The sequence below is a fragment of the Euleptes europaea genome, chromosome 2 (genome assembly GCF_029931775.1).
Source record: "Euleptes europaea isolate rEulEur1 chromosome 2, rEulEur1.hap1, whole genome shotgun sequence".
Taxonomy (NCBI): domain Eukaryota; kingdom Metazoa; phylum Chordata; class Lepidosauria; order Squamata; family Sphaerodactylidae; genus Euleptes; species Euleptes europaea.
In genome coordinates, this window is record NC_079313.1 from 91353242 (window position 1) to 91380188 (window position 26947).

The 26947-nt window shown below is 43.9% G+C and overlaps 1 protein-coding gene across 1 annotated transcript in view; it reads right to left on the minus strand.

Annotated features, from left to right (window-relative positions):
* Positions 1-25381, minus strand: part of SLC26A9 (solute carrier family 26 member 9) — a 73708-nt gene extending 48327 nt beyond the window's left edge. The window contains exons 1-2 of the mRNA XM_056867725.1: positions 25257-25381; positions 2663-2797 (exon numbers count right to left, since the gene is read on the minus strand). Coding sequence (XP_056723703.1) covers positions 2663-2787 — 125 coding nt within the window. The 5' untranslated portion in view covers positions 2788-2797; positions 25257-25381. The remainder of the gene's footprint in view (positions 1-2662; positions 2798-25256) is intronic.
* Positions 25382-26947: the final 1566 nt, after the last annotated feature.

Consider the following 26947-nt stretch of genomic DNA (forward strand, 5'->3'; position numbering starts at 1 on the left):
CACACAGGGAGCAATGCTGCCTTTGGCATGTTTCCACAGCTCTTGCCTTTTAAGAGACCATTCAGTCATGTTGGGTGCCACCCAAATCTAAAGTCAACATTAGAATTGCTGCATAGCCCAAATGTGTCCAGTTTACTTACTTAATGCTTGCTTGGCTATGCCTTCAAGATGCCGACATCTAGAGAATAAGTACGTTAAATACCTGTCCACCTTAGTCACATAGTGCAGCAGAAACACTTACCCCTGAGAACAGTAATGTTGTACTCTAGTGCCTAATTCAAGGTGATTGTTTTTCTGTGTCTGTATTAGATTGTGTGCACATTTTATAATAGTAACTTTAAACATCTGGATACTCCTTGTGTTCTACAAAATTGGGACACTCAGGAAGTAACTATGGAAACTGTGCATCTGGCCATGTGTATGACCCGCCCCCACAATAAGACTCTTCTGTATAAAATGAGGGCTGAATAAAGCATCAGTTTGTTGTACAACAGGGCCACAGGAACCTTGCTCTAGGTATAATTATTGGTGAGCACCATTGTATGGAGAATGTGTCCCATCAGGTAGGGTGGGGCCATGGCTCAGTGGTAGAGCATCTGTTTGGCATGCAGAAGGTTCTGTGTTCAACCCCCAGCATCTCCAGTTTTAAAAGGATCAGGCAGTAGGTGATGTGAAAGACCTTGGAAAGCTGCTCCCCTTCAAAGTAGGCAATACTGACCTCAATAGACCAAACATCTGACCTACATTTTGAGGCAGCTTATGCCCATGTGCACTCACCAAGTTCAAAAATGCAGTGAAATTTAAAACACTGATCCCTTTCCTACAACAATGAGTTTTATTTTTAACTATATCCAATTGGGAAGTGTGGCGTTAGCAGGACTGGAAATGGGCAATTCAGTGTGTGTCTACATAGAAGTTTGTGTAACAGTAGGCAAGACTGTAGCACAGATGTCTCAGAAGGCTCAAGAAGCTACTGCACATAATTTCACACATAACTCACAAATATATTCCACGAGAAGCGTTGCCACTTGCCACCTCCCAGGTACTAGCTGGAGATCTCCTGCTATTACAACTGATCTCCAGACGATAGAGATCAGTTTGCCTGGAGAAAATGGCCACTTTGGCAATTGGACTCTATGGCATCAAAGTCCCTCCCCTCCCCAACACCCGCCCTCCTCAGGCTCCGCTCCAAAAACCTCCAGCCAGTGGCAAAGAGGGACCTGGCAACCCTATCCACGAGGCATATGAATAATTCTGTATTTTAAGGTTTGATTAAGAAGTCTTTATTCTGGCATTTTAAAAACTGATCTCAGTCCTCAGCATTCCTCCTCTCCTCCTTCCTTTCCCTTGAGTATCTAATCTATTACTTCAATTGTAAGCCAAAGAGCAGGCCCTACGTCCTTTTTTTTTTTTCATGGACTGTACCTCATTTCTTTACGAATTCTATCAATAATAAAGAAGAAATAACATAACATTCAGGGAAAACTCTTGTACAGGGTGTATTGTTGCAGCTATTTCAATCCCTCTTGAGAACCGTTAGGATTTTTAAAAGGGACTTTGTTGTATTAGGCCCCACCTAACAAGGAGGCATTATAGCTCCATGGCAGAGCACATGCTTGTATGCACAAGATAAAGTATATTAGCGGATAAAATGAACCTGGGGTTTTAATCACAGGGAATGTTTGTATTCAGGTAACATTTTTAATGTCGTTTATCCTTCCACTGTTACCTTATTCTTTTTAAAACAATACTAATAAACTTCTTTTGTTAATGCAAAGACTGAGTCAAATTCCTTAGAAGGTATTTATCGGTATCACCATTCTTTTCTACCAGAATTTTTTTTCCCTAGAAACAACAACACCAGCTAGAAGGTGAGGATGACCGTGAGTTAATAAACCTGTTCCTTTATTTGTCTAAGTACAACCAGTTCCCCAAGAATGTTTTTCCCTGTTTTCCAATGTTCTTTGGTCTTCTCCTAACTCCACAATTTGTTAATTATCATCTCTCTTCTGGGTTTGGAAGTGGAAACAGACTAGCTCATTACTGAATAACTAGGAATAGTTGCTTTGCTTTGCTTTACTGCTTCCTGGCCATCAGGAAGAACTCAGTATATGCCCAAAGATGACTGGATGTCCAGTGCTTGTTGATTGTGCTTGGGCTGCAAATTCAATTGGAGAATTTGGTTGGAAAAGACCTCTTCTCAGGTTTATTGGGTTTATCCACCCTTCTAAGGCCATTGGAGTCAGTGGGCTTAGAAGCGTGTAACTCTGTTTAGAACTTCACTCTAAGTTCATGTTTGCATCATGATTTATGTGGGTAAAATGCCACCAAGTCGCAGCCAACATACAGAGACCCCGGTGGGATTTTCAAGGCACGTGACTAAGCAGAGGTGGTTTGTCATTTCCTTCTTCTGCAGAGTCTTCCTTGGATGTCTCCCTTCGAAGTACCAACCCAGCTTAGCTTCCAAGATCTGACGAGGTCGGGCTATAGGATACTATTCCACATCACACCTTGATTTACACAAACTTAAATTCTGGGTCAAATTGGACTGGCAGTATCTCATCGTGAGCTTTTATTGGACTGTCCACCATCAACAGCCAGGCTACAAACAAATCTCTATGCATGTTTACTTTAGAACAAAATTCTATAGTATTCCACGTACCTGAAAAGATTCTTTATTTTCTCTCCAAGAGGGTAACTTCTACTTTTCCTTTCAAATTCTTCATCGAAGTCATTGATAGAATAAGCAGGGCGGTTGATGACGTAACGTGGCCGGGGTTCATTCATCCTTGCCTTACTAAATCCTCTCCCCGCAAAATAAAAGGGACAAAACCACAGTGAGAAGCCAGCACCATCAGGCCTTCAATAAGACAGGCAACTCATTTTATCCTTCAGCCCAATAAGCCAATTTTTTCTTCCTAAAGCTCCGCCCCTTTGCCTTCCCTAAGCAGCCCGCAGAAGGAAGGGCTGGGCCAGTCCTGAGATTTCATCATGGTCTCATAGCAGGCCACACAGATTTTTAAAAATCAATTACTTTGTAATGGTGTGGGACGAAGCATGAGCTGAAGAAACGTGCACATGGCCGGGTGTCAGGAAGTTGCGTGTTGTGATAATTGCTCTGCCACTTTATTGCTATTTAGCCTTGGGCACGTCACTTGGCCTTTCTCTGCCAAGTGTTTGCTGCAAGGGTGAATCAGCATGCTCTTGTCAAGTACTGTACTGTGATAAACGCCAAGGACAGCACTGCAAAATACTGTGTTGTGGTAAAACCACTCATATTTTAGAAGCCAGCAAAGAGGCTTGTGATCTCTGCTCTCCCCCCACCCCCATTGCGAACATTTCAGAACGGCTGTCCTGGATGCTTACAGCTGTGATATACAACTTTATAAATGTGCTGTGGAACTACGGACAACAAAGAAATGCAACAATTTGACCTATTTTAATTATAATCACACCAACCATTCCTGTTCAACCAGTCCTACGCAGTATCAAGGTGTTTCCAGGGGCAGGTAATAAATAAACTCCTCGAGGTAGAAGTATAATATAAACAAAGCTATCAAAAGGAGAGGGAAACAGCACTTTTGCATGACGGTAAGTCTGGGGGCGGCGTGGAAGAATGTGCAGAAATAGAACAAGGGATATGGATCATTGTTTTGCTATTGTACTTGAACCCTTTGATGCCAAGCAGGTTGGCAAAGGAGGAGGGTAGGAATTATTTGTAGGAACAGGCAGATTGTGAAGCAACACTGATTTTTTTTATAAGGGTCACATACGTAGAACTAGATCATTTCATGGTGTAAAACCATTGGCTAAAGTGGTGTGGAGATAAGGTATCAAGGTTATAGTTGCTTGGATCTGATTTAGAAGGTGCCAGTTCAGAAGTCAAATACTTATCATCTTGAAGAACGTCAGCACTAAAATTTAACATGTCCCCCAAAAAAGCACTTATTCACCATATGTATTCGTTGACATTTTAAAAATTCCATCTTCATTCATCAAAGCCAAAAATAGCCTCAATTTTTAATAAGTAAAGTAAACCACCAAAATTTCCCAAAACTAAAACTAAAATTAGTTTGAAACAAAATGGAATTGCTCATTCCAGTTTATGCAAGTTCAGAGTTCTCAGAAAGGTGTGAAATCACCTGTCAATTCAGTTCATAAACAGTTCTGAAGAAATGTTTCTTTTAGCACAAATCTCAGTTAGCTAAATGCAATGAACCATGAGCACAATTCCAATTGCATATGTAACAGCCCATTCCTGAAAAATGGGCCCAAAGCCCTTAGGAGGCCGACTACAGCTCACACCGCCGGCGCCCAGAAGGTGCATGCCGGCGTGAGTGGCCCCAGTGACGGTGTGCAGGGCCAGGCGCCGCTCCCGACCGCCGCTGCCTCCCGCCAGCCTCCGGCTGCCAGCACAGGCCGCAGCGGCGAGCCGGGAGGCGTTCCAGCACCCCGGGAGGCATTCCCGGGGCACAATGGCGCTGGCCATGGGGCGGGGCCGGTTAGTCAGCCTCCCGAGCACTTTTGGCTCGGGAACGCCCCTTTTTATTTTTCTTATGATACGCCAACTAAAAGCTCATAGGGTTGCATGGTTTTTTTGCGCCGGGCAGAGATTTTGGCAGTGCTGAAACCTCTTTAGGAGGCAACGCCGCTAGTTTGCCTCCTAAGCCCAGCGCAGGCATTCCTTTCAGGAATACACTGTAAGTATGTAAGTGTGACCAAGTCACAACTGACTTATGGTGACCCCAGCAAGGAACTTTCACAGTAATTGGGAAGCAGAGGTGGTCTGCCCTTGCCTTCCCCTGCAGAGTCTTCCTCGGTGGTCTCCTATCCAAGTACCCATTCTGCTAACAGCAGGCTCTACCATGCTACCTTCCCTCCTGAGCTCCAGTTACAGAACAGAAATGTCCCCCTCTCCTTTTCACTGCAGCCCACAAAGCTGCCTGAAGGGCTGCCCCTCCCCCCCGCATGGTACAAGTGACTCCCAGGAACAGTGCTGGATGCAATCTGGGGGGCTGCAGTGATGAGGCAGAATCTGTGAAAATCTCCCCCACCCTTCCCCCAAAGGAAAATGAGCACTAGATACATTTCAGTAATTCGTAAAGAAATTGTAGTTTGAGGGATCTTGTAAAAACTTCATAGAATTTGGGTTTTGCAGAACCAAACTGTACATTCATAGGGTTGCCAGGTCCCTCTTTGCAACTGGCAGGAGGTTTTTGGGCCAGAGCCTGAGGAGGGCAGGGTTTGGGGAGGGACTTCAATGCCAAAGAGCCCAATTGCCAAAGCAGCCTTTTTCCCCAAGGTGAACTGATCTCTATTGGCTAGAGATCAGTTGTAATAGTAGGAGATCTCCAGCTAGTACCTGAAGGTTGGCAACCCTATACATTTCTTTATACAGTTCTAGTCTGATTACAATGAATGTGTACATTGGGATATGGACTATTTATTTATATAGCATCATCAGTGTGTATGATGATCTACAGAATATAAGAAACCTAGTCACTACATGGAGGAACTTATATAGGTTTGCCGACCTCCAGTTGGGGCCTAGAGATCTCCCAGAATTACAACTTATCTCCAGCTGACAGAGGTCAGATCCCTTGGAGAAATGGCTGCTTTGGAGGGTAGACTGTATGGCTTAATATCCCTGCTGAGGTTCCTCCCCTTCCACAAACCCCCTTCTCTAGGATCTACTCCCAAATCTCCAGGAATTTCCCAACATGGAGTTGGCAACTATAGGCAAAGGGGAGACAACAAAGGGAGGGAAGTGAGGATGGGAAAAAAACAGGGTAGGAGCACATGTCCATACTACTGGGGTGATCCATTTTGGAAAGAGATAACTTAGATGACTTTGGCACTGTAAGACTAATTGGCTGAGATCATTTTTCTCTCTATCCAAAACTCTGGGAGTACTTCGATAAAATAGCTCACCTTGTGACCCCTTTCAAAAAAAAAATTTTTTTTTAACTAGCTGCCAGATATATGTAAAGTTTGCTCTATAAACGGGGACTTAATAACAGGTGGCCTCCTGCACCCCACCCTGAGAGAGCCTGAGGGAAGGAGAAGGTGAGAAAGGGGCAGCAAAGGTTGCCCCAGGAAAGGCAAGTTTCTGCTAAAGCTTTCTGAAAGGGGTAACCAATCATTTCTGTCAATAGAGGAATTCAACCCTTGCCACTTTTTCTAGAATTTACACCGTCAATCTTGTTTCATGAACACGTAACAAAGGGTTACTCATGGACTGGTCCCACATGCTGGCACCACCAAAGAGCTGGAAAAAATTATGTTCATGAGAATAGCAGAGAGTACACCTGCAGTGGCACACAGAGGCCCAAGTGACACATTCGGATGCCGATGCTCCAGGATCTGCATTGGTCCACCACAGTCTCTCGAATGAGACCAACTCAAGATGTTGTTGTTGAATGATAAACCTCTAAATACTCTGGGCCATACATCTACTGAGAGAATATTTAAAATAGATGAATGGACAAGCTGGATCAGACAGAAGTCCATCCAGTTTAGCATCTTGTTTCAAAGAGTGACCAGCCAGACGACTCTGAGAGCTCAAACCCAGAAGTAATGGCCATCTTCTGTTGTCTGCAATCCAAAAAACGGCAAGGCCATCAAAGGCCTTTTGGTTGAGTGCTCCCTAGCTTTGAAACTTCATTCTCTGAAGACTGACAAAATGTTAGCATGACAGTATTCTGGAAATAATAAGCAGACCTTATTTGTCATATGGAATTTTGGTGATTGGAGATACACACACGTGTGTGTGTATTACATCCTTTAGTTATTTTCATTGATGTTTTTATTTTCCATAAATAGGGTTGCCAACTGCCAGGTAGTAGCAGGAGATCTCCTGCTAATTCAACTGATCTCCAGCAGATAGAGATCAGATCGCCTGGAGAAAAATGGTTGCTTTGGCAATTGAACTCTATGGCATTGAAATCCCTCCCCAAACCCTACCCTCTCTAGGCTCCGCCCCCAAAATCTCCCACCGGTTGAGAAGAGGGACCTGGCAACCCTATCCATAAACCTAAAAGATGGTGGGTTATATATGAAAATTAAAAAAAAGGAAGAATATGGGCTTTGTAATGAAATCTGAATTAAAACTTCACTTATGCCAAACTACACATGGCAAGTTGAATCTGTTGAACTCACAATCAAACAGCAGTGTACCAGGGCCTGATTCGGCCTGGAATGATGGTGGGCTCCTGCCTCGCCACCCCCGCACTGTTTTTCCTGCACTGTTTTTCTGAATTGAAATTGCCCCGGGGGGTGTAATTTCCTTCACTCTGGAGTTGCACATGCACAGAATCAGGCCTTGGTGCACTTTAAAAATTCCCTTTCCCCACAGCTGCTGTGTGACTGTAGGGGAAGTGAAAGCCAAGCTACCTGTTACAAAAACTGCACTGGGGGAGAGTAATGTTGCTGATTTTTCTGGTTCATGTGTACAGATACTCTATATGGAGAAGCAAAATCAGTGAAATAACTCCCCTCCGGTGTGGTTTACTGATGAGAAAATGGCTTGGGGGGGGGGAGGCAGAAGCCCCCCCCCGCTGTGCTATTCCAAACACATTTGGAGTCTCCTTAAAAAAAAAAAACAAAAAAAAAACTGTTCCCAGCAGCTGCTGTGTGGCTGCAGGAAACATGAGTTCGGTTTGAAGAACCAGGACCCAACTTTTAGAAGATGGTAATGTGAAGTTTGCCCTGACCTGGATGGTCCAGGCTAGCCTGAACTCGTCAGATCTCAGAAGCTAAGCAGGGTCAGCCCTGGTTAGTATTTGGATGGGAGACCACCAAGGAAGTCCAGGGTTGCTGTGCAGAGGAAGGCACTGGCAAACCACCTCTGTTAGTCTCTTGCCATGAAAACCCCCAAAAGGGGTCGCCATAAGTTGGCTGCGACTTGATGGCACTTTACACACACACACACACACACACACAATGTGAAGTTTGCCTCTGTGCCAGGTCCAGGGACGGGAAGGACGGACAGCTGAAGATGGGAGGGGGGACAGATAAAGTTGGGTGAACAGTGTGTGGGGAGAAAAGAAGAAAGCAGGAAAAGGGGAGAGGCTATGGGGTCTTTCAGGGAAAGGAAAGAGGAAATAGTGGGAAGGGGAATACAAGGGGAAATGAGATTCCTCCCAGAAGTTCTTGTGGGTCCACGGCTTGTTGTATCCTAACCCATACCTTTTATGTATATAAATACACGATTCTACATATTTTGGAAATTGCCACCTTGAGTCCATTAAGATAAGATGGGGTATAAACATTTTAAATAAAATTAAATAAAAACCCCTCTCATTTTCTTCAATGCAAGTCCCTGTGGTTACACTAACACTCCAGCACTTCCCAGATTTAATCAAAGACAGCAGATGAGGGTCCAGGTTAGAAGCTCCACTCTGCCTCAAAAGCTTACTGGTTGACAATGAGGCAGTCACACGCTCCCAGATTAACCTGCCTCGCAGGTAAGGTTGCCAACCTCCAGGTACTAGCTGGACATCTCCTGCTATTACAACTCTAGCCGATAGAGATCAGTTCACCTGGAGAAAAAGGCCCACTTTGGAAATTGGACTCTATAGCGTCGAAGTCCCTCCCCTCCCCAAACCCCGCCCTCCTCAGGCTCCGCCCCCAAAACCTCCCACCAGTGGCAAAGAGGGACCTGGCAACTGTACTCACAGGGTTGTCGTGAGGACAAAATGGAAGAGAGGAGATTGATGTAAGCTGCTTTGGGTCCCCACTGGGGAGAAAGGCAGGGTATAAATAAAGTAAATAAATACTTAAACCTGCTGCTTTCCTGGAGCAAAATGATTCCCTGCCCATCCCTTGACCTAACAGTGCTCCTTATGGTTCATGCCTGGTACAACATTTTTTTTAATCTGTTTTTTCCCCCAGACCACTTTAAAGGGCTCCTAGTGTCACCTTCTAGGGCATATTCAAGCATATCTGAAATGCTTCCTAATCAACAGAGGTGAACATTTTTGCTACTGTGAATTAATTAGCAATGTGCTCTAAGGAAGTCACCCACGAACACACAACTGCATGCTAGGCACTGCAAATGTGTCAAAATTCAATGTTCTTCCAAGCAGGTTCAAGAAGACAGCTGGTACTCATTCCCTATAAACATAAAACCACCTCTGGGGGTGGAGACTTGATTGTTTTAACAGTGCATAGCAGGCTGGAGGGGAAGGAAGTAAAGGATGCTCTTCAGTGGTGAGTCTGCCAGGGAATATAGGTCAGCTAGCAGAATAATTAGTCAAATGGGACTTTAGCCAGGATATCTGAGCAACACCTTCACACATGCAAATGTGTCATGGAAACTTTAATGATCTAAATAGAGATGCCAGATTTTTAAAGACCAATTCCTGTACACAACCAGCTTAAAAATTGCTGAACATCCTAAACACCAAGATGGAGTGAAGAGTCATATAACTACCAGTAAAATATGAAAATAGCCACCAACATTCTCCTTTTATTATTAATATTTTCCTTCTTAAACATACCTTAGATATCCTACCTATTGAGCCATTTGAGGTCACAGATGAAGCTCCAATAGCACAAGGAGGTGAGGCATAGCTCTGTACGCACAGGTCTGGCAGGATTAAGGACGCAGGTCTTTCTCAAACATCTCCAGTGAGCAGGATTGGGCACAACTTTTGCCTTAGGCCCTGCCGCCAGAGGATTGTATGTGGTGAGATAGACCAATGGTGTTGATTCAAGGATAAGGCAAATTTATATAAGACAATCAGAAAAGTACAGAAGGTAGGAACATTACGGAGATTTCTTACATCATCAACATTGTTCGTACTCCAAAAAGTCGTAAGTGTTTGAACTCAAGGTGAAAGGTAAAGATACTGGAAGAAGCAGCAGACTCATAGCTGCTACTGGGTTGCCAGGTCCCCCGCTAAGGCAGCAGGCCTCCCTCTAGCAACCCTTTCTTCCTGCCACCACTAAGAGCAGCAGGAGAAATCTGGAAGTGAAAACCTGGAAGAGATGTTTTTACATCCCTCTATGAATTGCCAGAAACTCTATGATTTTACTATCAGCTCGCAATTCCACTCCTCACCCTCTCCTCAATTACATCCAAAGGTGAGTTATAACCTTCCATTGATGACAATCATTTTAGAACGGTGTAACTCTGCTTAGGAGGTGTAACTTTGTTAGTAACGTAAAACACACAGCATGACTTCCCCTATTCTACTTCATTGGCTGCTGTTTGCAGGGCAGGGAAATTTGTAACATTATGAAGTATGTAGCGTTTTATATTACTCAGTGGGACGGCAGGACAGAGTGGATGAAGAGATACAAGACTTATTGTCGAAGGCTTTCATGGTCAGAATTCATTGGTTCTTGTAGGTTATCCGGGCTGCCACAGTTGCTGGCGAAACGTCAGGAAAGAAAATTCCAAGACCACGGTTACACAGCCCGGATAATCTACAAGAACCAAAGATACAAGACTATTGCTTCAGTTCCAGCCTGGCACTGTCAAAGGTAGAAGCTACAGAAAAATATAACATCCAGTCTGGTTCCCAGCATCAGGGAAAGAATCACATTACTTATACACTACACATAGCTGTATTGTTTCCTTAGAAATGGTTCACTTCAGAAATCAAGCTCCTATGCTGATTTAAAACCCCATCCTATGCATATTTAGAAGTAAACACCTCTTCAAACAATGGGTATTCTTTCCAAGTGACTCTGCATAATTTTAAAGGTTCGGTTCCCTAAGTCTTTCAACTCTTGTTGCAAATGCCTGCCCCCTAGAAATATGTAGGTTACCTGTCTCCAAAAATGTCTCTAAAACTCAGCCCCAGATAGGCTGCCCATAAGTCAGGGTTTGAACCCTGCTGTACTGGCCTAAGTTTGCAAAATATAAATTTACTCCCAGATTTCTATTTCTGAATTTCAGCTCCCTGGACAGCACTCCCCGTTATATTGTCAGAGGGTTGAGCATGAAACCACATATTTTCTTTTTTGCCCTGCTGAGCCAAAATGCTTGCAGGCACTCTGAAAAATAATAGAGGTTGAGGGAAGGCTACCAGCGGAAGGACAAAAAAAAAGTCCCGTGATTAAAAATTTCAGCCTAAACAAACAGGCCAATGATGTCAGCACCTCTAAGAGTCAAGTTCTTGAGATGGTGTTATCAACAGCCTTGCTCTAGATCAAACACAAAGCTGGAAGTCTTCATATTACAGAATTAAAGACATGGGAGCCAGGGAATAAAAGACCTGGAACAGAAGGCACAGGTAGCTCTCCTGACCTGAGATATTTTTACATTAAAAGCAAGACATTGGGCCAAAAGACATCATGGCAATAAAGGACATGTGATTCTTCCTAAGCTAAAGGGTCATAACAGAAGAGATACATATTCATCTAGATATATACTCCTCCTAGGAAACAAATAGCTCCCATCTGATGCAGCGTAACCCAGTCCTGGGCTCCAAAAGATATGCAAGCATCTGGTTGCCTTAACTTGCTGCAAGCATCAGAGTAGGAGGTTTTATGATGCTGGTAAGTTTTGAACATGTAGCCACTTGCTCCGGTCCAGTGAGAAAGATCTGAAGTTTATTGCCAACAAGATGATGCTAGAGGGATTAACCAGAGAGAAGACGCGAGTGACTGGCAATGGGATATGAATGAACATGGGATGCAGTACTACAATCAAACTTTTAATGTATGTGTTACAACTAAAAATATAAACAAAACACAGACCCTTGTGCTTCTGCATATAGCTGATGCTTGTGGGTGCAAGGCCCTACTGAATTTGCTGGATGCATAGTTCACTGCACATTCTTACCTGGAATCACTAGTTGGGGCATGCAGCTGCTTCCTCACACAAACACTGCAATCCTAAGAACTTAAGCCCCACTGAACAGACCAGAGTAGGATTCTGAGTAGACCTGCTTAGAGTTGCTCTCAAAGTCTAAGTCTTGGCTTGGAACTTGCATTGCTTGGGAGACAAAGCCCTACAGCTTAAAAGGGAAATCAATGTAAGAGATATAGGGATGCCAGCCTCGAGGTGAGACCTGGGGAATCCCACGAAATTAAAGCTCATCTCCAGAATACAGAGAACAGTTCATCTGGAGAAAATGGATGTTTTGGAGGGAAGACTCTATGGCATTGTATCCCACTGAGGTCCCTGTCCTCCCCAGGTAAAACCCCCAAATCTCCAGGAGTTTCATTACCTGAAGCTAGCAACCCTGTCCCCTACCAGTGGCCAGAGGGGACTAGGTAACCCTGAATATGAATAGAGATCCTCCCCTATCCTTGTTAGCTATAAAGGTAGGATTTTCAGGATCCAGAAAACGTGCCATCAGTTGAGTCAAGTATGTTTGAAAATGGAGGTCCTTGATCTCAAACCGGGATTTTGCCTTGAAAATATGTGTTAATTTAATGGATGTGAAATGGGGGTTTCTGTTTGTTATTCAAACTGGGGAGAAGATAGTATGTGTTTGACCATTAGTAAGTCCTTTGATAAGTGAAATTTGGGGGGGAGGACCAATTAGAATAAACTAGCTACTATAGGTCCAGGAAAGTATGAAGGCTGAAAGTCCTAGGGCTGAAGGGTTTCAAGGTGATGGAATAGGTGAAATAAATTCAATGTTGCAAGCCTGAAGAATGCAGGACTCATCCTGAGGCAAGACCCTGTAATCAAAAGTATGACATAGAATGAATCATGCACATTTTGGAAAGTAATAGGTTTGAAGGCAGGAAAAGTATTTGCAGTCTAGGTTTGGTGCCTCGGGGGACTATGGCTGTAATTCAAGATACATGGACTTCCTTCTGAGTAAACACGCATAAGGTTGTTCTCAGGCGCCTCTCTGAAGGCTGGAAATAGAAAAATCTGTAATCCAGATTACAAAATTTACCATTTTTACAATTCCAATGTAAGGAAACATTTTCACACCAGCGATTTCAATCTGGTTTAGCATTTCTTAGACTAGTACTGCTAATCTTAAATGTATTGTGTCCCAAATTTGATTTATCCATTTCCACGTTCTGCCAAAAATTAACAGTTTTCATGTGTGCATACTAATAGTGACATAAGAGGCTCAACAATGTTTTTTGTATTATATTTGTGACCATAACCTGAGTGGCAACCTTACATGACATCACGACTGTTTCCATTGTCCTCTTCGCAAATTTCCCACCAATCATTATTCTAATTGTTGGTTCCTTATTGATAGTTCTGCTGCAGATGAAACTCACATTGAGGTTCCTGCTCGGCCCAGCCCTTTAATTAAACTTTAGCTACCCTCTGTGCAAATGTTCGAATTATGATATCCAGAACCATATCCTATTCTGCTGGAATCATCTGAGTTTCTCATTTGCTTCTGTGTGGTTTGCAGAAGATATAAAGAGGACTTGAAGGAACACCTCCTCCTATACTCTCCAGCCTTCTTCCCAACCTCTGTTCACTGTGCCCCCAACTGCAGAGGTAAGGCAGGTGACAATGAAAGGCAGGGCTTTTTCAATGGTGGCACTTTTACCTTTGGAATGCATTCCCTGTTGACCCCCTTGCTTACTTTCCTTTAGGCACCATGCCAAAACATTTCTTTTTACCCAGTCTTTGATCTGAGGGTTCCATCATTTTTAGTTGTTTTCTGCTTCTAACCTGAGGACTGTTTTATTAATTTTAGGCTGCTGAGGGGTGTTAGGCTGCTGAGGGGAGGTTAAGTAAAAAGGTAAAGGTCCTGTACAAGCACCATGGGGTGACGTCACATCCTGACGTTTGCTAGGCAGACTTTGTTTGCGGGGTGGTTTGCCAGTGCCTTCCCCAGTCATCTCCCCTTTACCCCCAGCAAGCTGGGTACTCATTTCACCGACCTTGGAAGGATGGAAGGCTGAGTCAACCTTGAGCTGGCTACCTGAAACCAACTTCTGTTGGGATCAAACTCAGGTCGTGAGCAGAGCTTGGACTGCAGTACTGCAGCTTTACCACTCTGGGCCACGGGGCTCTTTCTAGGGGTGGTTACACAGACTGTTTTATTTTTATGGCTTGTTTTTATATTGTTGGGTTTATAATTTCATTTATTTTTATTTTGTTATTATGTGAGTTGCCTCAAGCAGGGAACTGATGATGTGGCATATCAGTTTTCTAAATGAATAAATATGAATATAAAATATCAGAATTCATCTAAGGGGGAAAATTCTATTAATAGGCCAGACATTCTTGATGACAATTAAAAAGCTTCTGGAGAACTCAGAGTAGCTTCATATCTTACAAAATTTCCTTACAGAAGGTGCTTTTACTTAGGCCTTAGCATGAAACACATACAAGGAGGGGAGGCCAAGACCAACTGCGGATCACCTCCATTCACAATTATCCAGCATGACAAACTATCTGTATCATGTTACTTGCTAACCAAAATAAATTTTGTGACGGGCAAAACTGCTTGAAATAAACCTTATTCTCACCCCTTTTTCTGTATGCATCTAGGATGATTAAATCTGGCACTGTATGCTCTACTGTTCCCAACCAGTCCAAACATGTAGCAGAATGAGGTGGTAAGAAGAAGGTAGGGTGCTGAGACAGAAGTGGTGGTGGTGTAAATTGTGGCCAAGTTGCAACTGACTGAAGGTGACCCTGTAGGGTTTTCAAGGTAATTGGATCACCAAGGAAATCCAGGGTTGCTACGCAGAGGCAGGCAATGGCAAACCACCTGGATGTCTCTTGGCTTGAAAAACTCCACATGGTCGCCATAAGTTTGTTGTGACTTGAGAGCACTTTCCACCACCAAAGATCCCATAAACTGCTGCAAACGGATCTGGCAGGTGAATACATTGCAATCAATACATTGCAATCACTCAAGAGACAATTCACAGATTGTTCACCACTCTGCTATCTGCCTTGGACAGCTGCTGAACTCCTTTTGCCCCTGTGCAATAGTCATGTTAGGTAGTGGAGTTTATTTTCCCTGTCTTGCAAAAGTCACTTTTGCATTTGAGCAGTAGGTGAAACTGATTCTTGACCAGGGTCATGGCTGGTTGGGTCAAATAATTAAATAATCGGAGGAGGGCAGAACTACAAACCCCATATGTCTGTACAAAAACATGCATGCATAAAATAACCTTCATGATGACTTAAACATCAAACAGTAAGGCCTTTTAAAAATACATTTTATTTATCATCACTGTCCAACTGATTAATTTTCTGTGTTCATTTAAATTGGTTTATGCAATTGGCTTCCCAGTGGTAAGCAGTGAGAACAGGTCATTGAGCAAAGGGGGAAACAAGGATTCGTGATGTGTAAGAACATGCATGAAATGATGCTGTTGCATTGTACTGACCTTTTTGAATATGTGAAATGTAGCCAACAGACATAAGAACATAAGAAAAGCCATGCTGAATCAGACCAAGGCCCATCAAGTCCAGCAGTCTGTTCACACAGTGGCCAACCAGGTGCCTCTAGGAAGCCCAAAAACTAGACAACTGCAGCAGCATTATCCTGCCTGTGTTCCTCAGCACCCAATATATTAGGTATGCTCCTCTGATCCTGGAGAGAATAGGTATGCATCATGACTAGTATCCATTTTTACTAGTAGCCATTAATACCCCTCTCCTGCATGAACATGTCCACTCCTCTCTTAAACATGTCCACTCCTCTCTTCCAGTTCTAAGTTGGCAGCCATCATCACATCCTGGGCCAGGGAGTTCCACAATTTAACTATGTGTTGTGTGAAGAAATACTTCCTTTTATCAGTTTTGAATCACCCTCCAGCTTCGGCAGATGACCCCACGTTCTAGTATTATGAGAGAGGGAGAAAAGCGTCTCCCTGTCCATTCTCTCCATTCCATGCATAATTTTACAGACTTCTATCATGTCTCCCCTTAACCGACTTCTTTCCAAGCTAAACAGCCCTAAGTGTTTTAACCACTCCTCTTAGGGCAGTTGCTCTAGTCCCATGATCATTTTAGTTGCTCTTTTCAAGCTCTGCAATATCCTTTTTGAGGTGTGGTGACCAGAACTGTACACAGTATTCCAAGTGTGGTCTCACCATAGATTTGTACAAGGGTAGTATGACAGCAGCAGTTTTATTCTCTATTCCTTGTCTAATTATGGCCAGCATGGAATTTACCTTTTTCATAGCAGCCGCACACTGGGTTAACATCTTCATCAAGCGATTCCCTACCACCACAAGATCACTTTCTTGGTCTGTTGCTGCCAGCACAGATCCCAATATGCATCAATATGCATCACTTTACACTTACTCACACTGAATCTCATTTGCAATTTTAATGCCCATTCTTCCAGTTTGTAGAGATCCTTTTAGAGCTCTTCACAGTCCGATTTTGTTTTAACCACCCTAAATAATTTGGTGTCATCTGCAAACTCGGCCACCTTGCTGTTCACCCCCAACTCCAGGTCACTGATGAACAGTTTGAAAAGCATTGGTCCCAACACAGATCCTTGAGGGACCCCACTGTTCACATCCCTCCATTGGGAGAACTCACTATTGATTCCTACTCTCTGCTTCCTATTTTTCAGCCAGCTCTCAATCCATAAGAGGACTTGTCCTCTTATCCTATGACTCTAAATTTGCTTAGCAGTCTTTGGTGGGGGGCTTTGTCAAAAGCCTTTTGGAAATCCAAATACACAATGTCCACAGGCTCATTCCTGTCCACATGCTTATCGAAACTTTCAAAAAATTCTAAAAGATTAATGAAGCAGTACCTACCTTTACAGAAGCTATGTTGGGTTTTGCTCAGCAGGCCTTGCCCTTTTATAGGCTTGATAATTCTATCTTTAATAATGCTTTCTATTAATTTACCTGGAACATGCTTGAACTCCTCCCAAGTAGCTGAACAGTATTGAAAAACCAGCTCCTTGATTGTAACTTGTGAACAGAATGATCCTTTATGCATGGGTACTTTCACTCACATTCACCCCTGGACTGACTCAGTTGTTCCTTGGAGTTATGCATGAGTTTTCTGACCATTGGAGATGACCTGGCATCCTGCCCCCCACAAATCCCAGGTCTTCCCATTCCTGTTATAACCCATTTCTTCAATCTCCCCTGAGCTAAGCCCGGGTGAAATCACCATGCATCAGGAAAATGCAAGGGGAAAGGCTTAAATCCTCCTCACTTGCAATTAATCAATTAAGCCACTACTTTTATATCTAGAGAAAAAATCAGGAACACCTGATCAAGAAAAAAACATTTAGTTTCTTTAAGTTTTAGATATACATTTACCTTAATGGCAATACTTCTTTAAAACATCTTTACTGGTTAAACCTGGCAGACTTCCTGTTTCACCTCTTGTGCTCTGCTAAACTCGTCTCTTTAGGTGATACATATGGCCCAGATTGAGACTGTTTTATCAGTACTGCTGTTAGCACCGTCTGGGTTCTAAACTGGGTTATGAGCCAAATTCCACTCAAAAGCATGTATTGCAAGGGCGGGGAAACTGCTGCCTAGATTGCTCTTTAGCTGAAGTGGGATTGAATGGCTAAGTGTTCTTAAAAAGCAAATAATTTGTGCTCTTGAGTTCACTCATTTTTACCTGGAACAACTGATGGCTGTTTTCATATATGACCTTTCTTCTCCTTTGCATAATTCTGGGCGACAGTGGAGACTACTTCAAGTGCATGGAAACTGAGAAGTCTGAAAAGCTGTATAAAATTCCTAGACAGCCTATCACACTCATTCTTTACTTTCTGCTATTGTTTTTAGTGCCACCTAGAGGCTCTGGCAATACGGTTGAGCCATGTTGTGCTAGGCCCTGTACAATTATGAAACAGTCATGGACTCTGGGCATCTTATGGTCTTTCTTGTTTGCCCAGCTCTGCATTTTTGCACTAGAGTGTCCATTGTCACAACTCAGTCCTGCTGTCACTGGTGTGTTTGAGGCCAAGTCTCTCTATATTAAAAGGAACTGTCCGAAGAGTCAAAGAGCGAAAACGCATGGTCGCTTTAGCCTCCTTTATTCCCTGTTTCAGCCAGAATTCAGCCAGGATCAAACGCACGTTCGGCGAAATGCATGCGTTCGATCCTGGCTGAATCCTGGCTGAAACAGGGAATAAAGGAGGCTAAAGTGACCATGCATTTTCGTCCAGAGTGGGCTTGTCAGCTTGGTGTGTGTGTGTTAAGTGCTGTCAAGTCGCTTCTGACTCATGGCGACCCTATGAATCAATGTCCTCCAAAATGTCCTATCTTTGACAGCCTTGCTCAGATCTTGCAAATTGAGGGCTTTGGCTTCCTTTATTGAGTCAATCCATCTCTTGTTGGGTCTTCCTCTTTTCCTGCTGCCCTCAACATTTCCTATCATGATTGTCTTCTCCAGTGACTCTTGTCTTCTCATAATGTCACCAAAATACAATAGCCTCAGTTTAGTCCTTTTAGCTTCTAAGGTCAGTTCAGGCTTGATTTGATCTATAACCCACTGATTTGTTTTTACGGCGGTCCAGGGTATCCATAACACTCTCCTCCAGCACCACATTTCAAAAGAATCTACTTTCTTCCTATCAGATTTCTTCAATGTCCAGCTTTCACACCCATACATAGTAATAGGGAATACGATGGCATTAATTAACTTGATCTTGGTGGCTTGCTACTGTGTATTTAATTGCTGCCTGAGAGATAGGGCTAAACACATGCGTTCGATCCTGGCTGAATCCTGGCTGAAACAGGGAATAAAGGAGCCTAAAGCGACCATGCGATTTCGCCCTATAGAATCCTAGCATCTGTTTTCCTGTCATGTTGACTCCACGCCAGCAGAGGCTTCACCTGCTACATTTCTGTATGTCAGTCTGCTGTAAAAGGTGGTGCAGGGTAATATGTATTTACTTATTATATTTATAGATAGTGTTGTCAGCTCCGTGTTGGGAAATACCTGGAGATTTTGGGGGTGGAGCCTGAAGAGGGCAGGGTTTGGAGAGGGGGGACTTCAATAGGGTATAACGCTATAGAGTCCACCTTCCAAAGCGCCCATTTTCTCCAGGTGATCTCTGTCGCCGGGAGATCAGTTGTAATAGCAGGAGATCTCCAGCCACCACCTGGAGGTTGGCAACCCTACTCCCCATTCAAATCCACATTCAGTCCTTAAAAATATAGGTTGACTGTCAGCCAGTCATGTCTCCCAGTCTTATTTCTTCCATAGGGTTGTTGTGAAGATAAAATGAGGGGAGGCATTTATATTTACATACTTACATAGAAATCTATGCAGGTGAGTGAGATAAATATGTACTGAATCCTAATACTGCTTTTTAAAAGATGAAGCCAGGGAGAAGTGAGGATGGCAATTTTTGTAGATTGTTGGGGCAACTGAATATACACAGATACAGTCACAAAATATACAGGTAAAACAGCAGCAACAAAACAGAGAAAACATTCAGAAATTGTATTGTTACCCCTCACCAATAATAATAAAATAAAAATACAGCAACCAAGCTAATTGTTGACTGTTTTATGTGCACTTGCAAGACTTTCAGAAAGAAAGGCAAAGCACAGCTTATTCTCTTAGCCCCCCTTTTGTCTCCCATTTGCCTTTTAAAATGCTCTTAAATTCTGCTCCCAAAGGAGTTCATCAAAATAAAGCTCCCCACTTGTCACTAACCCTCTTGACTCTTTGGTAGCTGAGCTGAATGTCAATGTTTTCCTTTGCTTAAATTAAACATGTGGGAGTATTTATAGGCCATTTTCATAGGCAGATGGTCCTTTAAAGTGGGGGGGGGGGGAAACCTGCACATAGCCAGCCGTCATTCAGTAGTCCTGTGCTCTCTTCCACTGCTGTGGAGCCGGTGCCAATGTTTGATGTACCACTTCACCCAAGCTTCAAACCAAACTCGTTCTGTGCTTGGCAACTGGAACAAGGCACCTGGCAGGGACAAGTAGCAAAAAGACCCCGAAGCAATGGAGTTAAAGGGGGTTAAAATGTGCCCACATAGGGGGTTAAAGGGCGTTAAAATGCCCCCACATGTGGTAGTTGTGAGTTTCCTGAACTCTGCAGGGGGTTAGACTAGATGACCCTGGTGGTCCCTTCTAACTCTATGATTCTATGATTCTTCTCCCCATCTGTTCCTGGTAGTCTCCTTGTCCCCCAAGAGCAGCATTTCAGGGAGCATTCTGATTGGAAGCAGGAAGAGGAATCAAGGAAATCATGATCCAGGGACAGAATTCTCCTGTGGGATCCAACACAAGCTCTGGGGGGCCTTCGAAACTGTTAGATCAGCAGACTGCCTTCTTTGCCCCTGCCAGGCAAAGCAGAAGGGCAGCAGAGGCTCAAGTGTGATTTATGGGCCCAGAGAAAAGATGAACATGCCTTAGAGTGACTGAATCCTTTCATCCATCGTCTAGCTGTGCTATCCAATGATCCTTTAACTGGTGACGGTAAGGAATGAACCTGGGAGCTGATGCATGAAAAGCATGTGATCAATCACTAAGCTATGATGAACCGTCTCAGTAAAGGGGAGACACCTTCAAGCAACACAAGGAATAAGGCTGGTTAAAAAAAAGGGCAACTCTTATCATGAAGAAAGGTGCAAATGGAAAATGGGATACCTGACTACTTTAACTAATAGTTTTCTTGTTATGGTATGTCTTTTATGGCACCTGCAAAACACAATCACTAGTAGGACTCCAGTTTCATTAAGAGTTGTGTAAAAAAGGTAAAGGTCCCCTGTGAAAGCTCCAGGTCATAGCTGACCCATGGGGTGATGTCACATCCCGACGTTTACTAGGCAGACTTTGTTTATGGGGTGGTTTGCCAGTGCCTTCCCCAGTCATCTTCCCTTTACCCCCAGCAAGCTGGGTACTCATTTTACCGACCTCGGAAGGATGGAAGGCTGAGTCAACCTGGAGCCGGCTACCTGAACCCAACTTCCATCGGGATAGAACTCAGGTTGTGAGCAGAGCTTGGAGTGCAGTACTGCAGCTTACCACTCTGCGCCACGGGGCTCCTAAGAGTTGTGTAAAAGAGAGCATTTTGGTAAATACCCCATTGGCATGCAAGGATGGGATTTTTGTTTTTAATCACACTTATTACTCTCAGTGGCATAGCGTTTAAGATGCCCCTGCTGAAATAGGCTCTTCTGTACAACTCCTAAGGGGACAGGATGCCACTTTACCACTACCCCACTTTGCATCTGGTCTCCTATGTGGCTATAACACACTTATGAGGGTTTAAATGAGCACTGCACACTGAACTGTTCTCAGTCATTGGTTACATTGACAAGCCCTAGTGGTTAGCCATGATAAAGTCACGTTAAAACCAGTGGAACAAGTTAGCCATGTCTAACTCAAGACCCATCCATAGTCATCTTAAGAGGGTAAAATCTTGCCCTGAACAGTATATGCCTGCTGGGGAGGGTGGGGGGAAGGGTCTGTGTCATGTATGACCGGAGGGGGGGGCAGAGAAAGAGGCCAGTTTCAGAGAGCAGGAAACATGTGACAGAGAGAAAGAGAAACTCTCACATGATTGGTTGCCTGGAAAACCAGGTACCAGGAAGAGCTTCATGCATTAGAATTTAGCAGGCAAGTTATTGGTTGGAGGTCTCTAGTTGCTTTTAATGGGATTATTAATGAATTTAACTTTAGGTGGATTGGGATAGGCATGCACTTTAACTCTTCAGCTTCCCATCTCAGCTCCCTTCTTGGACATTGTATTTTCACAGTCTTCATTTTGATTTCAGTATCAGAAAGGCCCATTCGTTTATATATCCAAATTATAGTGCGAGATTGAGAGTTTAAGAGCTTTAAGAGGTTATAAGAGTTAGTTTTTTAAAAATACCCCCAGATTGCATATGAACATATGAAGCTGCCTTTCATCGCTTTCATTTAGACGGGTGGTTCCCAAACTTGTCAGGCCACCACCCACTTGGTTCCACAAACTCAACCCCAGAGCCCCCTACCCTATCCTAAGCATTATTCAAAATAGGGGTTTGCATGACTCACTAAAGAAGATAATAACAATAAAATTTCAAAACAGTAACAATTAATTGCACATCTATTCAAAATCAAAGTAAAACGTTTTAGTTGAAATTTATTCAACAAAACTGATGAACTTGATCCACTGGTACCAGCTCTTCAAAGTCTGGGAAAAAAATCTGATAGTTTCCACCAAATTTGCCAGCATGGTGCCATAGCTTGATCTATTATACATTAGTGAACAACACTAGTTGAAGGGGCTCACCTCTAGCTCCCCCTGCTGTCCCCTTGCCTCTTAGTGCCCCCTTAGGTAATCCCACCACCCTAGTGGGTGGTAATGCCCACTTTGGGAACCACTGCTTTAGACCAATGGTCCATGTAGCTCTGCAACGTCTGCTATGACTGGCAGTGGCTCTCCAAGGTATGAGGCAGAAAAAAGTCTTTCCCACCTGAGATCCTGTAACTGAAGATGCCACAGACTGTAGAACCTTTTGCATGCAAAGCCTGTGCTTTGAGCACCAGCCCCTCCCCACATTTGAAGCTCAGTATACTAATACATATAGAACCAGCGAGTTGTTCAGATACCTAGATGTGCCTGAGTAATTATGTGTGTGTGTGAATGAGAGTTGCCTGCTCACACTCCCTAAACATAAGGTGACAGAATTTTTTTTTGAAACTTGGGGTCCTAAAGGGAAACCAATTCCACTTCCTTCCTTTCTAGTAAGATTTGAGGCCGGAAAGTTTGAGGCAAGGCTGATAGTGTTCCCCTGAACCGGTTACTGCTTGCAACACTGTTTCCCTGGCATCCATTCATACTACTATTGCTTTTTGAAAAACATGTGGCATTGGCTAATGAAAAGTCTTAAGGAATTAGAAAGTTTGCAGACTGTAGCATTCCTTTAGCACCTGAGAACACTCTTATCCAGGTCACCTGCTGCGAGCTCTCTAATGCACACACACATTTGACACACCCTCCCCACTGTTCAAGAACCAGACATTAGAAGGAAAAACACCATTCAGTCCCTTAGTGTGTCTCTCCAGGGAAAAGAGTTCTCCCCCCACCAGAAAAGACTTAATCCTGGGACATCATTGATAGTATCCTAGAATATTCCCATTTTTCAGCCATATGCTTTATAATAATACACATCTCTCTAAAAATGGATTGAGACGGAGGACAATATGTTCCCACCTTCCCATGCTCTGCCCAAACCAGTGAAGTAGTAGCCCCAGTCCAGTACAATCCTTGAAAAGAAAGACAATGGTACACGTCCATATATAGGGTTGCCAACCTCCAGGTAACAGCTGGAGATCTGCTATTACAACTGATCTGCAGCCAATAGAGATCAGTTTACCAGGAGAAAATGGCCGCTTTGGCAATTGGACTCTATGGCATTGAAGTCCCTCCCCTCCCCAAACCCCGCCCTCCTCAGGTTCCGCCCCAAAAACCTCCTGCCAGTGGTGAAGAGGGACCTGGCAGCCCTATCCATATAGGACAAGTTAGGCTGAATTAGATTTATGAAATGAGTGAATGCAGATTGAAGTGTCTAACCTCAGAAAGGTGTGTGTGAGTGTGAGTGTGTGTGTGTGTGTGTGTGAGAGAGAGAGTATAAAACCAGAAAAGAAAGACAATGGTACATGTCCATAAGAACAAGTTAGGGCTGAATTAGATTATGAAATGATTGAATGCAGATTGATTAAAAAAAACTTCTACATGCCTGATGAAGCACTATAATAATGGCATTGCTGCAGGCATTTACTACATTGCAAAATGTGGCTGTGTAATGAATACCAAGATCTGAACAATGGCTTTTCCAACAATCCAGAAAAGAAGGGGAAACATCCATTCAGTTCACATCATGCCACTAAAGCAAGCAAGTTAACTGGGCAGTGCCTGTTGTACACAGCTCCCAGCTTGGGCTCCTGTGTTCTCATAATATATGCTCCAGAGGAATATAGCGCTGCTTTGAATGGAGGATGTGTCAGAGGGCCGCATTGTGCTCTTGTGCAGGTCTCCTCTAAAGGTGAATGTGAGATAGACATCCTATCATTGCATTGAGAGAACATGCATCTCTCTCTGGTAGTCGAGACACAGAAGAGTGGAGAAAGGAAGCATGGGTCTTTTGTGGTTCCCCTCTCACCCCTTCTTTTGAAAGTCGCAATTTTTAAAAAGCTTTTATTAAACCCAGGTGGCTACAATCTGTCCCCACAATTACAGTGTAGGCAGGCTGCATTTACTCTCCAAGGCAGTCGTAAATTCAGACCTCTGTTTAAGAATAGACTTACCTAGAAATAAATGCAGAAAATACCTCAGTATAGTCACCAAAGGGTAAGGTATAAGTGCGCAAGATAAGGAGAGGTTGTCTTCAAAGTACTGAGAGGCAAACACAGCAGTACAGTAACCACGGGATACAGTGCAGTGTCCCCCAATGTGGAAACCTTCAAAATTGGCAGAACATTGTATGCCTGCTATTGCACTTTAGCATCCCCCAAGCCATCAATAGATAGTACCATGAGCTATACAGTGCTGATCATCTGTTGGTGGGGAAAAAGTCAGAAAGGACCACCTAGAATCAGTCCCCTCAATTGCTGCAAGCTGAAAGTCAGAATCACAAGCCGAGCCCTGTTTCCACTCGTGGGTCATAACTGCTGGATAAGGGCAAACATGTCACCAGCATTCTAACTGGCCTAAAATATTTTCCCCACCCCTGTCTGGCATCCACTATTGCTGTAACTGTCTCTGTATCTTCATTTCTCCCCCTTCTCCAGTAAGAGACAGGAATTATAGTTCTGCTCTTTCTTTACCTCAGGAAAAGTGAGGCACAACGTCATTTAAATGGCCTGCTCAAAGTCACACTGAAAAGTTACAGACCTGCTTGGCAGGTGAAAACATTAACCTTGCCCAAGGCTCAAGCAATTGTCCTCTACTGAAGAACTCTTCTTCTTCAATAATAGCTTTCTACACTTAACAAGCTACCCCCTCTACTTATGTTCTCTTCTCTGCAGTGTTTAGGCTGTACATTCTTTGGAGCAGGAACCTCTTTTTTAATTTGATGGTGAATCAAAGTAAGACCCAGCATGAGTAAGATTTATAATTAATCAGGACCACACTCTCAGTTTCCTGATGTGAACAGCAGGAGTTTTGATTCTATTCACATATTTACATCCTACCATATTATTCCTTCATGAATCATTACTGCGTCTGATTCCATGGTAAGTTTGCTTTGCAAAGAAAGAAGGAAATACATTTAAAAAAAAACCAAACAAACTGGGTCTCCTAATATTGAAATTCACACCCAATGGTTTTGCAAGCCCAGGAGTGCAAATCTCCCCCCTCCACCCCCTCCCTACGCCCACCCTGAACAAAGAGCACAATTGTTGGGAGCAAGGCTTACCTTCACTCTGCAAGAGAGGAGAAAGGGACTGATTCTGGGAGGTGAGTGAGCTGCAAAAGTGACAGGAATCTCAGGCAGAGAGCTGCTCTCAAGGAGGTGCTCTGAGAAGCTCTGCGATTCAAAGAACCCAGTGAGTCTCTTATAACTCTCCTCAGTTTAGGTACAGAGGGCTGAGCTTGACATCTGATTGGCTTGCTGGGAAGCAATTGCTAGCAGTAGACTAGGCAAAGCCCAGGAGATAGGAAAGGGAGATAAGGAGGCATTGGAAGAAGGGTGGCTTTTTGTGTATGTATGTTCCTATGCCTCCACCCCCCTACCCCCCCAGTCCCTCTTTAGAATCGGGTTGTTTGATCCCTTTGATATACCTGGGCACTCCTAGACAATACATTACATTCAGTGTCCACCGGGGTCCCCCCACCACACCACTCACAATGTTTGGACTTTGGGGAGTTGACCTGGTCTATGGTTTCATGATGGACCGGACAATGTCTCCAGCCTTTGTGTCTTGATGGCCTCTCTGCAACAGGCGAGAACAATGAAACTCATTGTATCGGCCCTTAAACCCTCCCAAATTGGGCTTTGAAGATGGGATGTGCAGGGGGGAACAGTTCCTTCCTTACTTCCAGGTTAAAAGGGACGGGGGAGGTAGAAAGAAAACAAAGGGCAGACCTCCACAAAACTGGCAATTAATTCCGGACTCCCAGCACCGCTGTCTCTGGGCATGGAAAAAAGAGACGGAGAAGCTAAATTTCTGCTGTGCCGGACATACAAATCACTCAAGGCCAGTCTTCCCATGAAATTGAAAGTCACTCCCGTTGTCAACAATTTGTCTTTTTTTGGCCCATACATACAGTAGAAGTATGGCTGGAAATAAAAAATTGTCGCCTCTTCAAAAATCACATTCCCCTTTGGGTCTCAGTTTTTCACAGGGCCCACTATCATACTTCTCTGGATTATGTAATTGCCAATAAATAAGAGGCCATAGTCCTGATGGGTGGCAGGCAGCTACATGCCTGACCAGAAGAGAACGCCGTCACGTTTGTAATTTCCACTAAAGCATTTTACAGTACACAATGATAAGAACATAAGAAAGGCCCTGCTGGATCAGACCCAGGCCCATCAAGTCCAGCAGTCTGTTCACACAGCGGCCAACCAGGTGTCTCTAGGAAGCCCACAAACAAGACGACTGCAGCAGCACCGTCCTGCCTGTGTCCCACCGCACCCAAAATAATAGGCCTGCTCCTCTGATACTAGAGAGAACAGGTAATACTAGAGAGTAGGGCTGTCAATTCGGTTCGGTCCGAACTGAAAATCAACCGAATTTCCCCTGATTCGGTGCTTTTCTGTTCGGACGGATCCGAACTCAAAACTGGCGGGCAACCGGGGGGGCCGAATTCAGCGAGTTCGGGAGTTCGCGAATAAATTCGGCCAATTCGGCCGTCAGTAAGCAGCATAACCGTCAGTAAGCAGCATTCTCCTCCCCCGGCCAATCGGTGGGCAAGCTGGGTCTTCTTCTGGCCAATCAGTCAGGATTGAGTACTGGAGGAATCAGCTGATGTGCGGCCCGGCCAGGGAGAGAGAGAGAGAGAGAGCGAAATCCTCGTGTGTGTGTGTGGGGTGCTTGTGCACATTCGCTCCTTTCTGTGGCTGCAGGGGGCGCATTTTTTGGGATGCACACACAAAACTTTCAC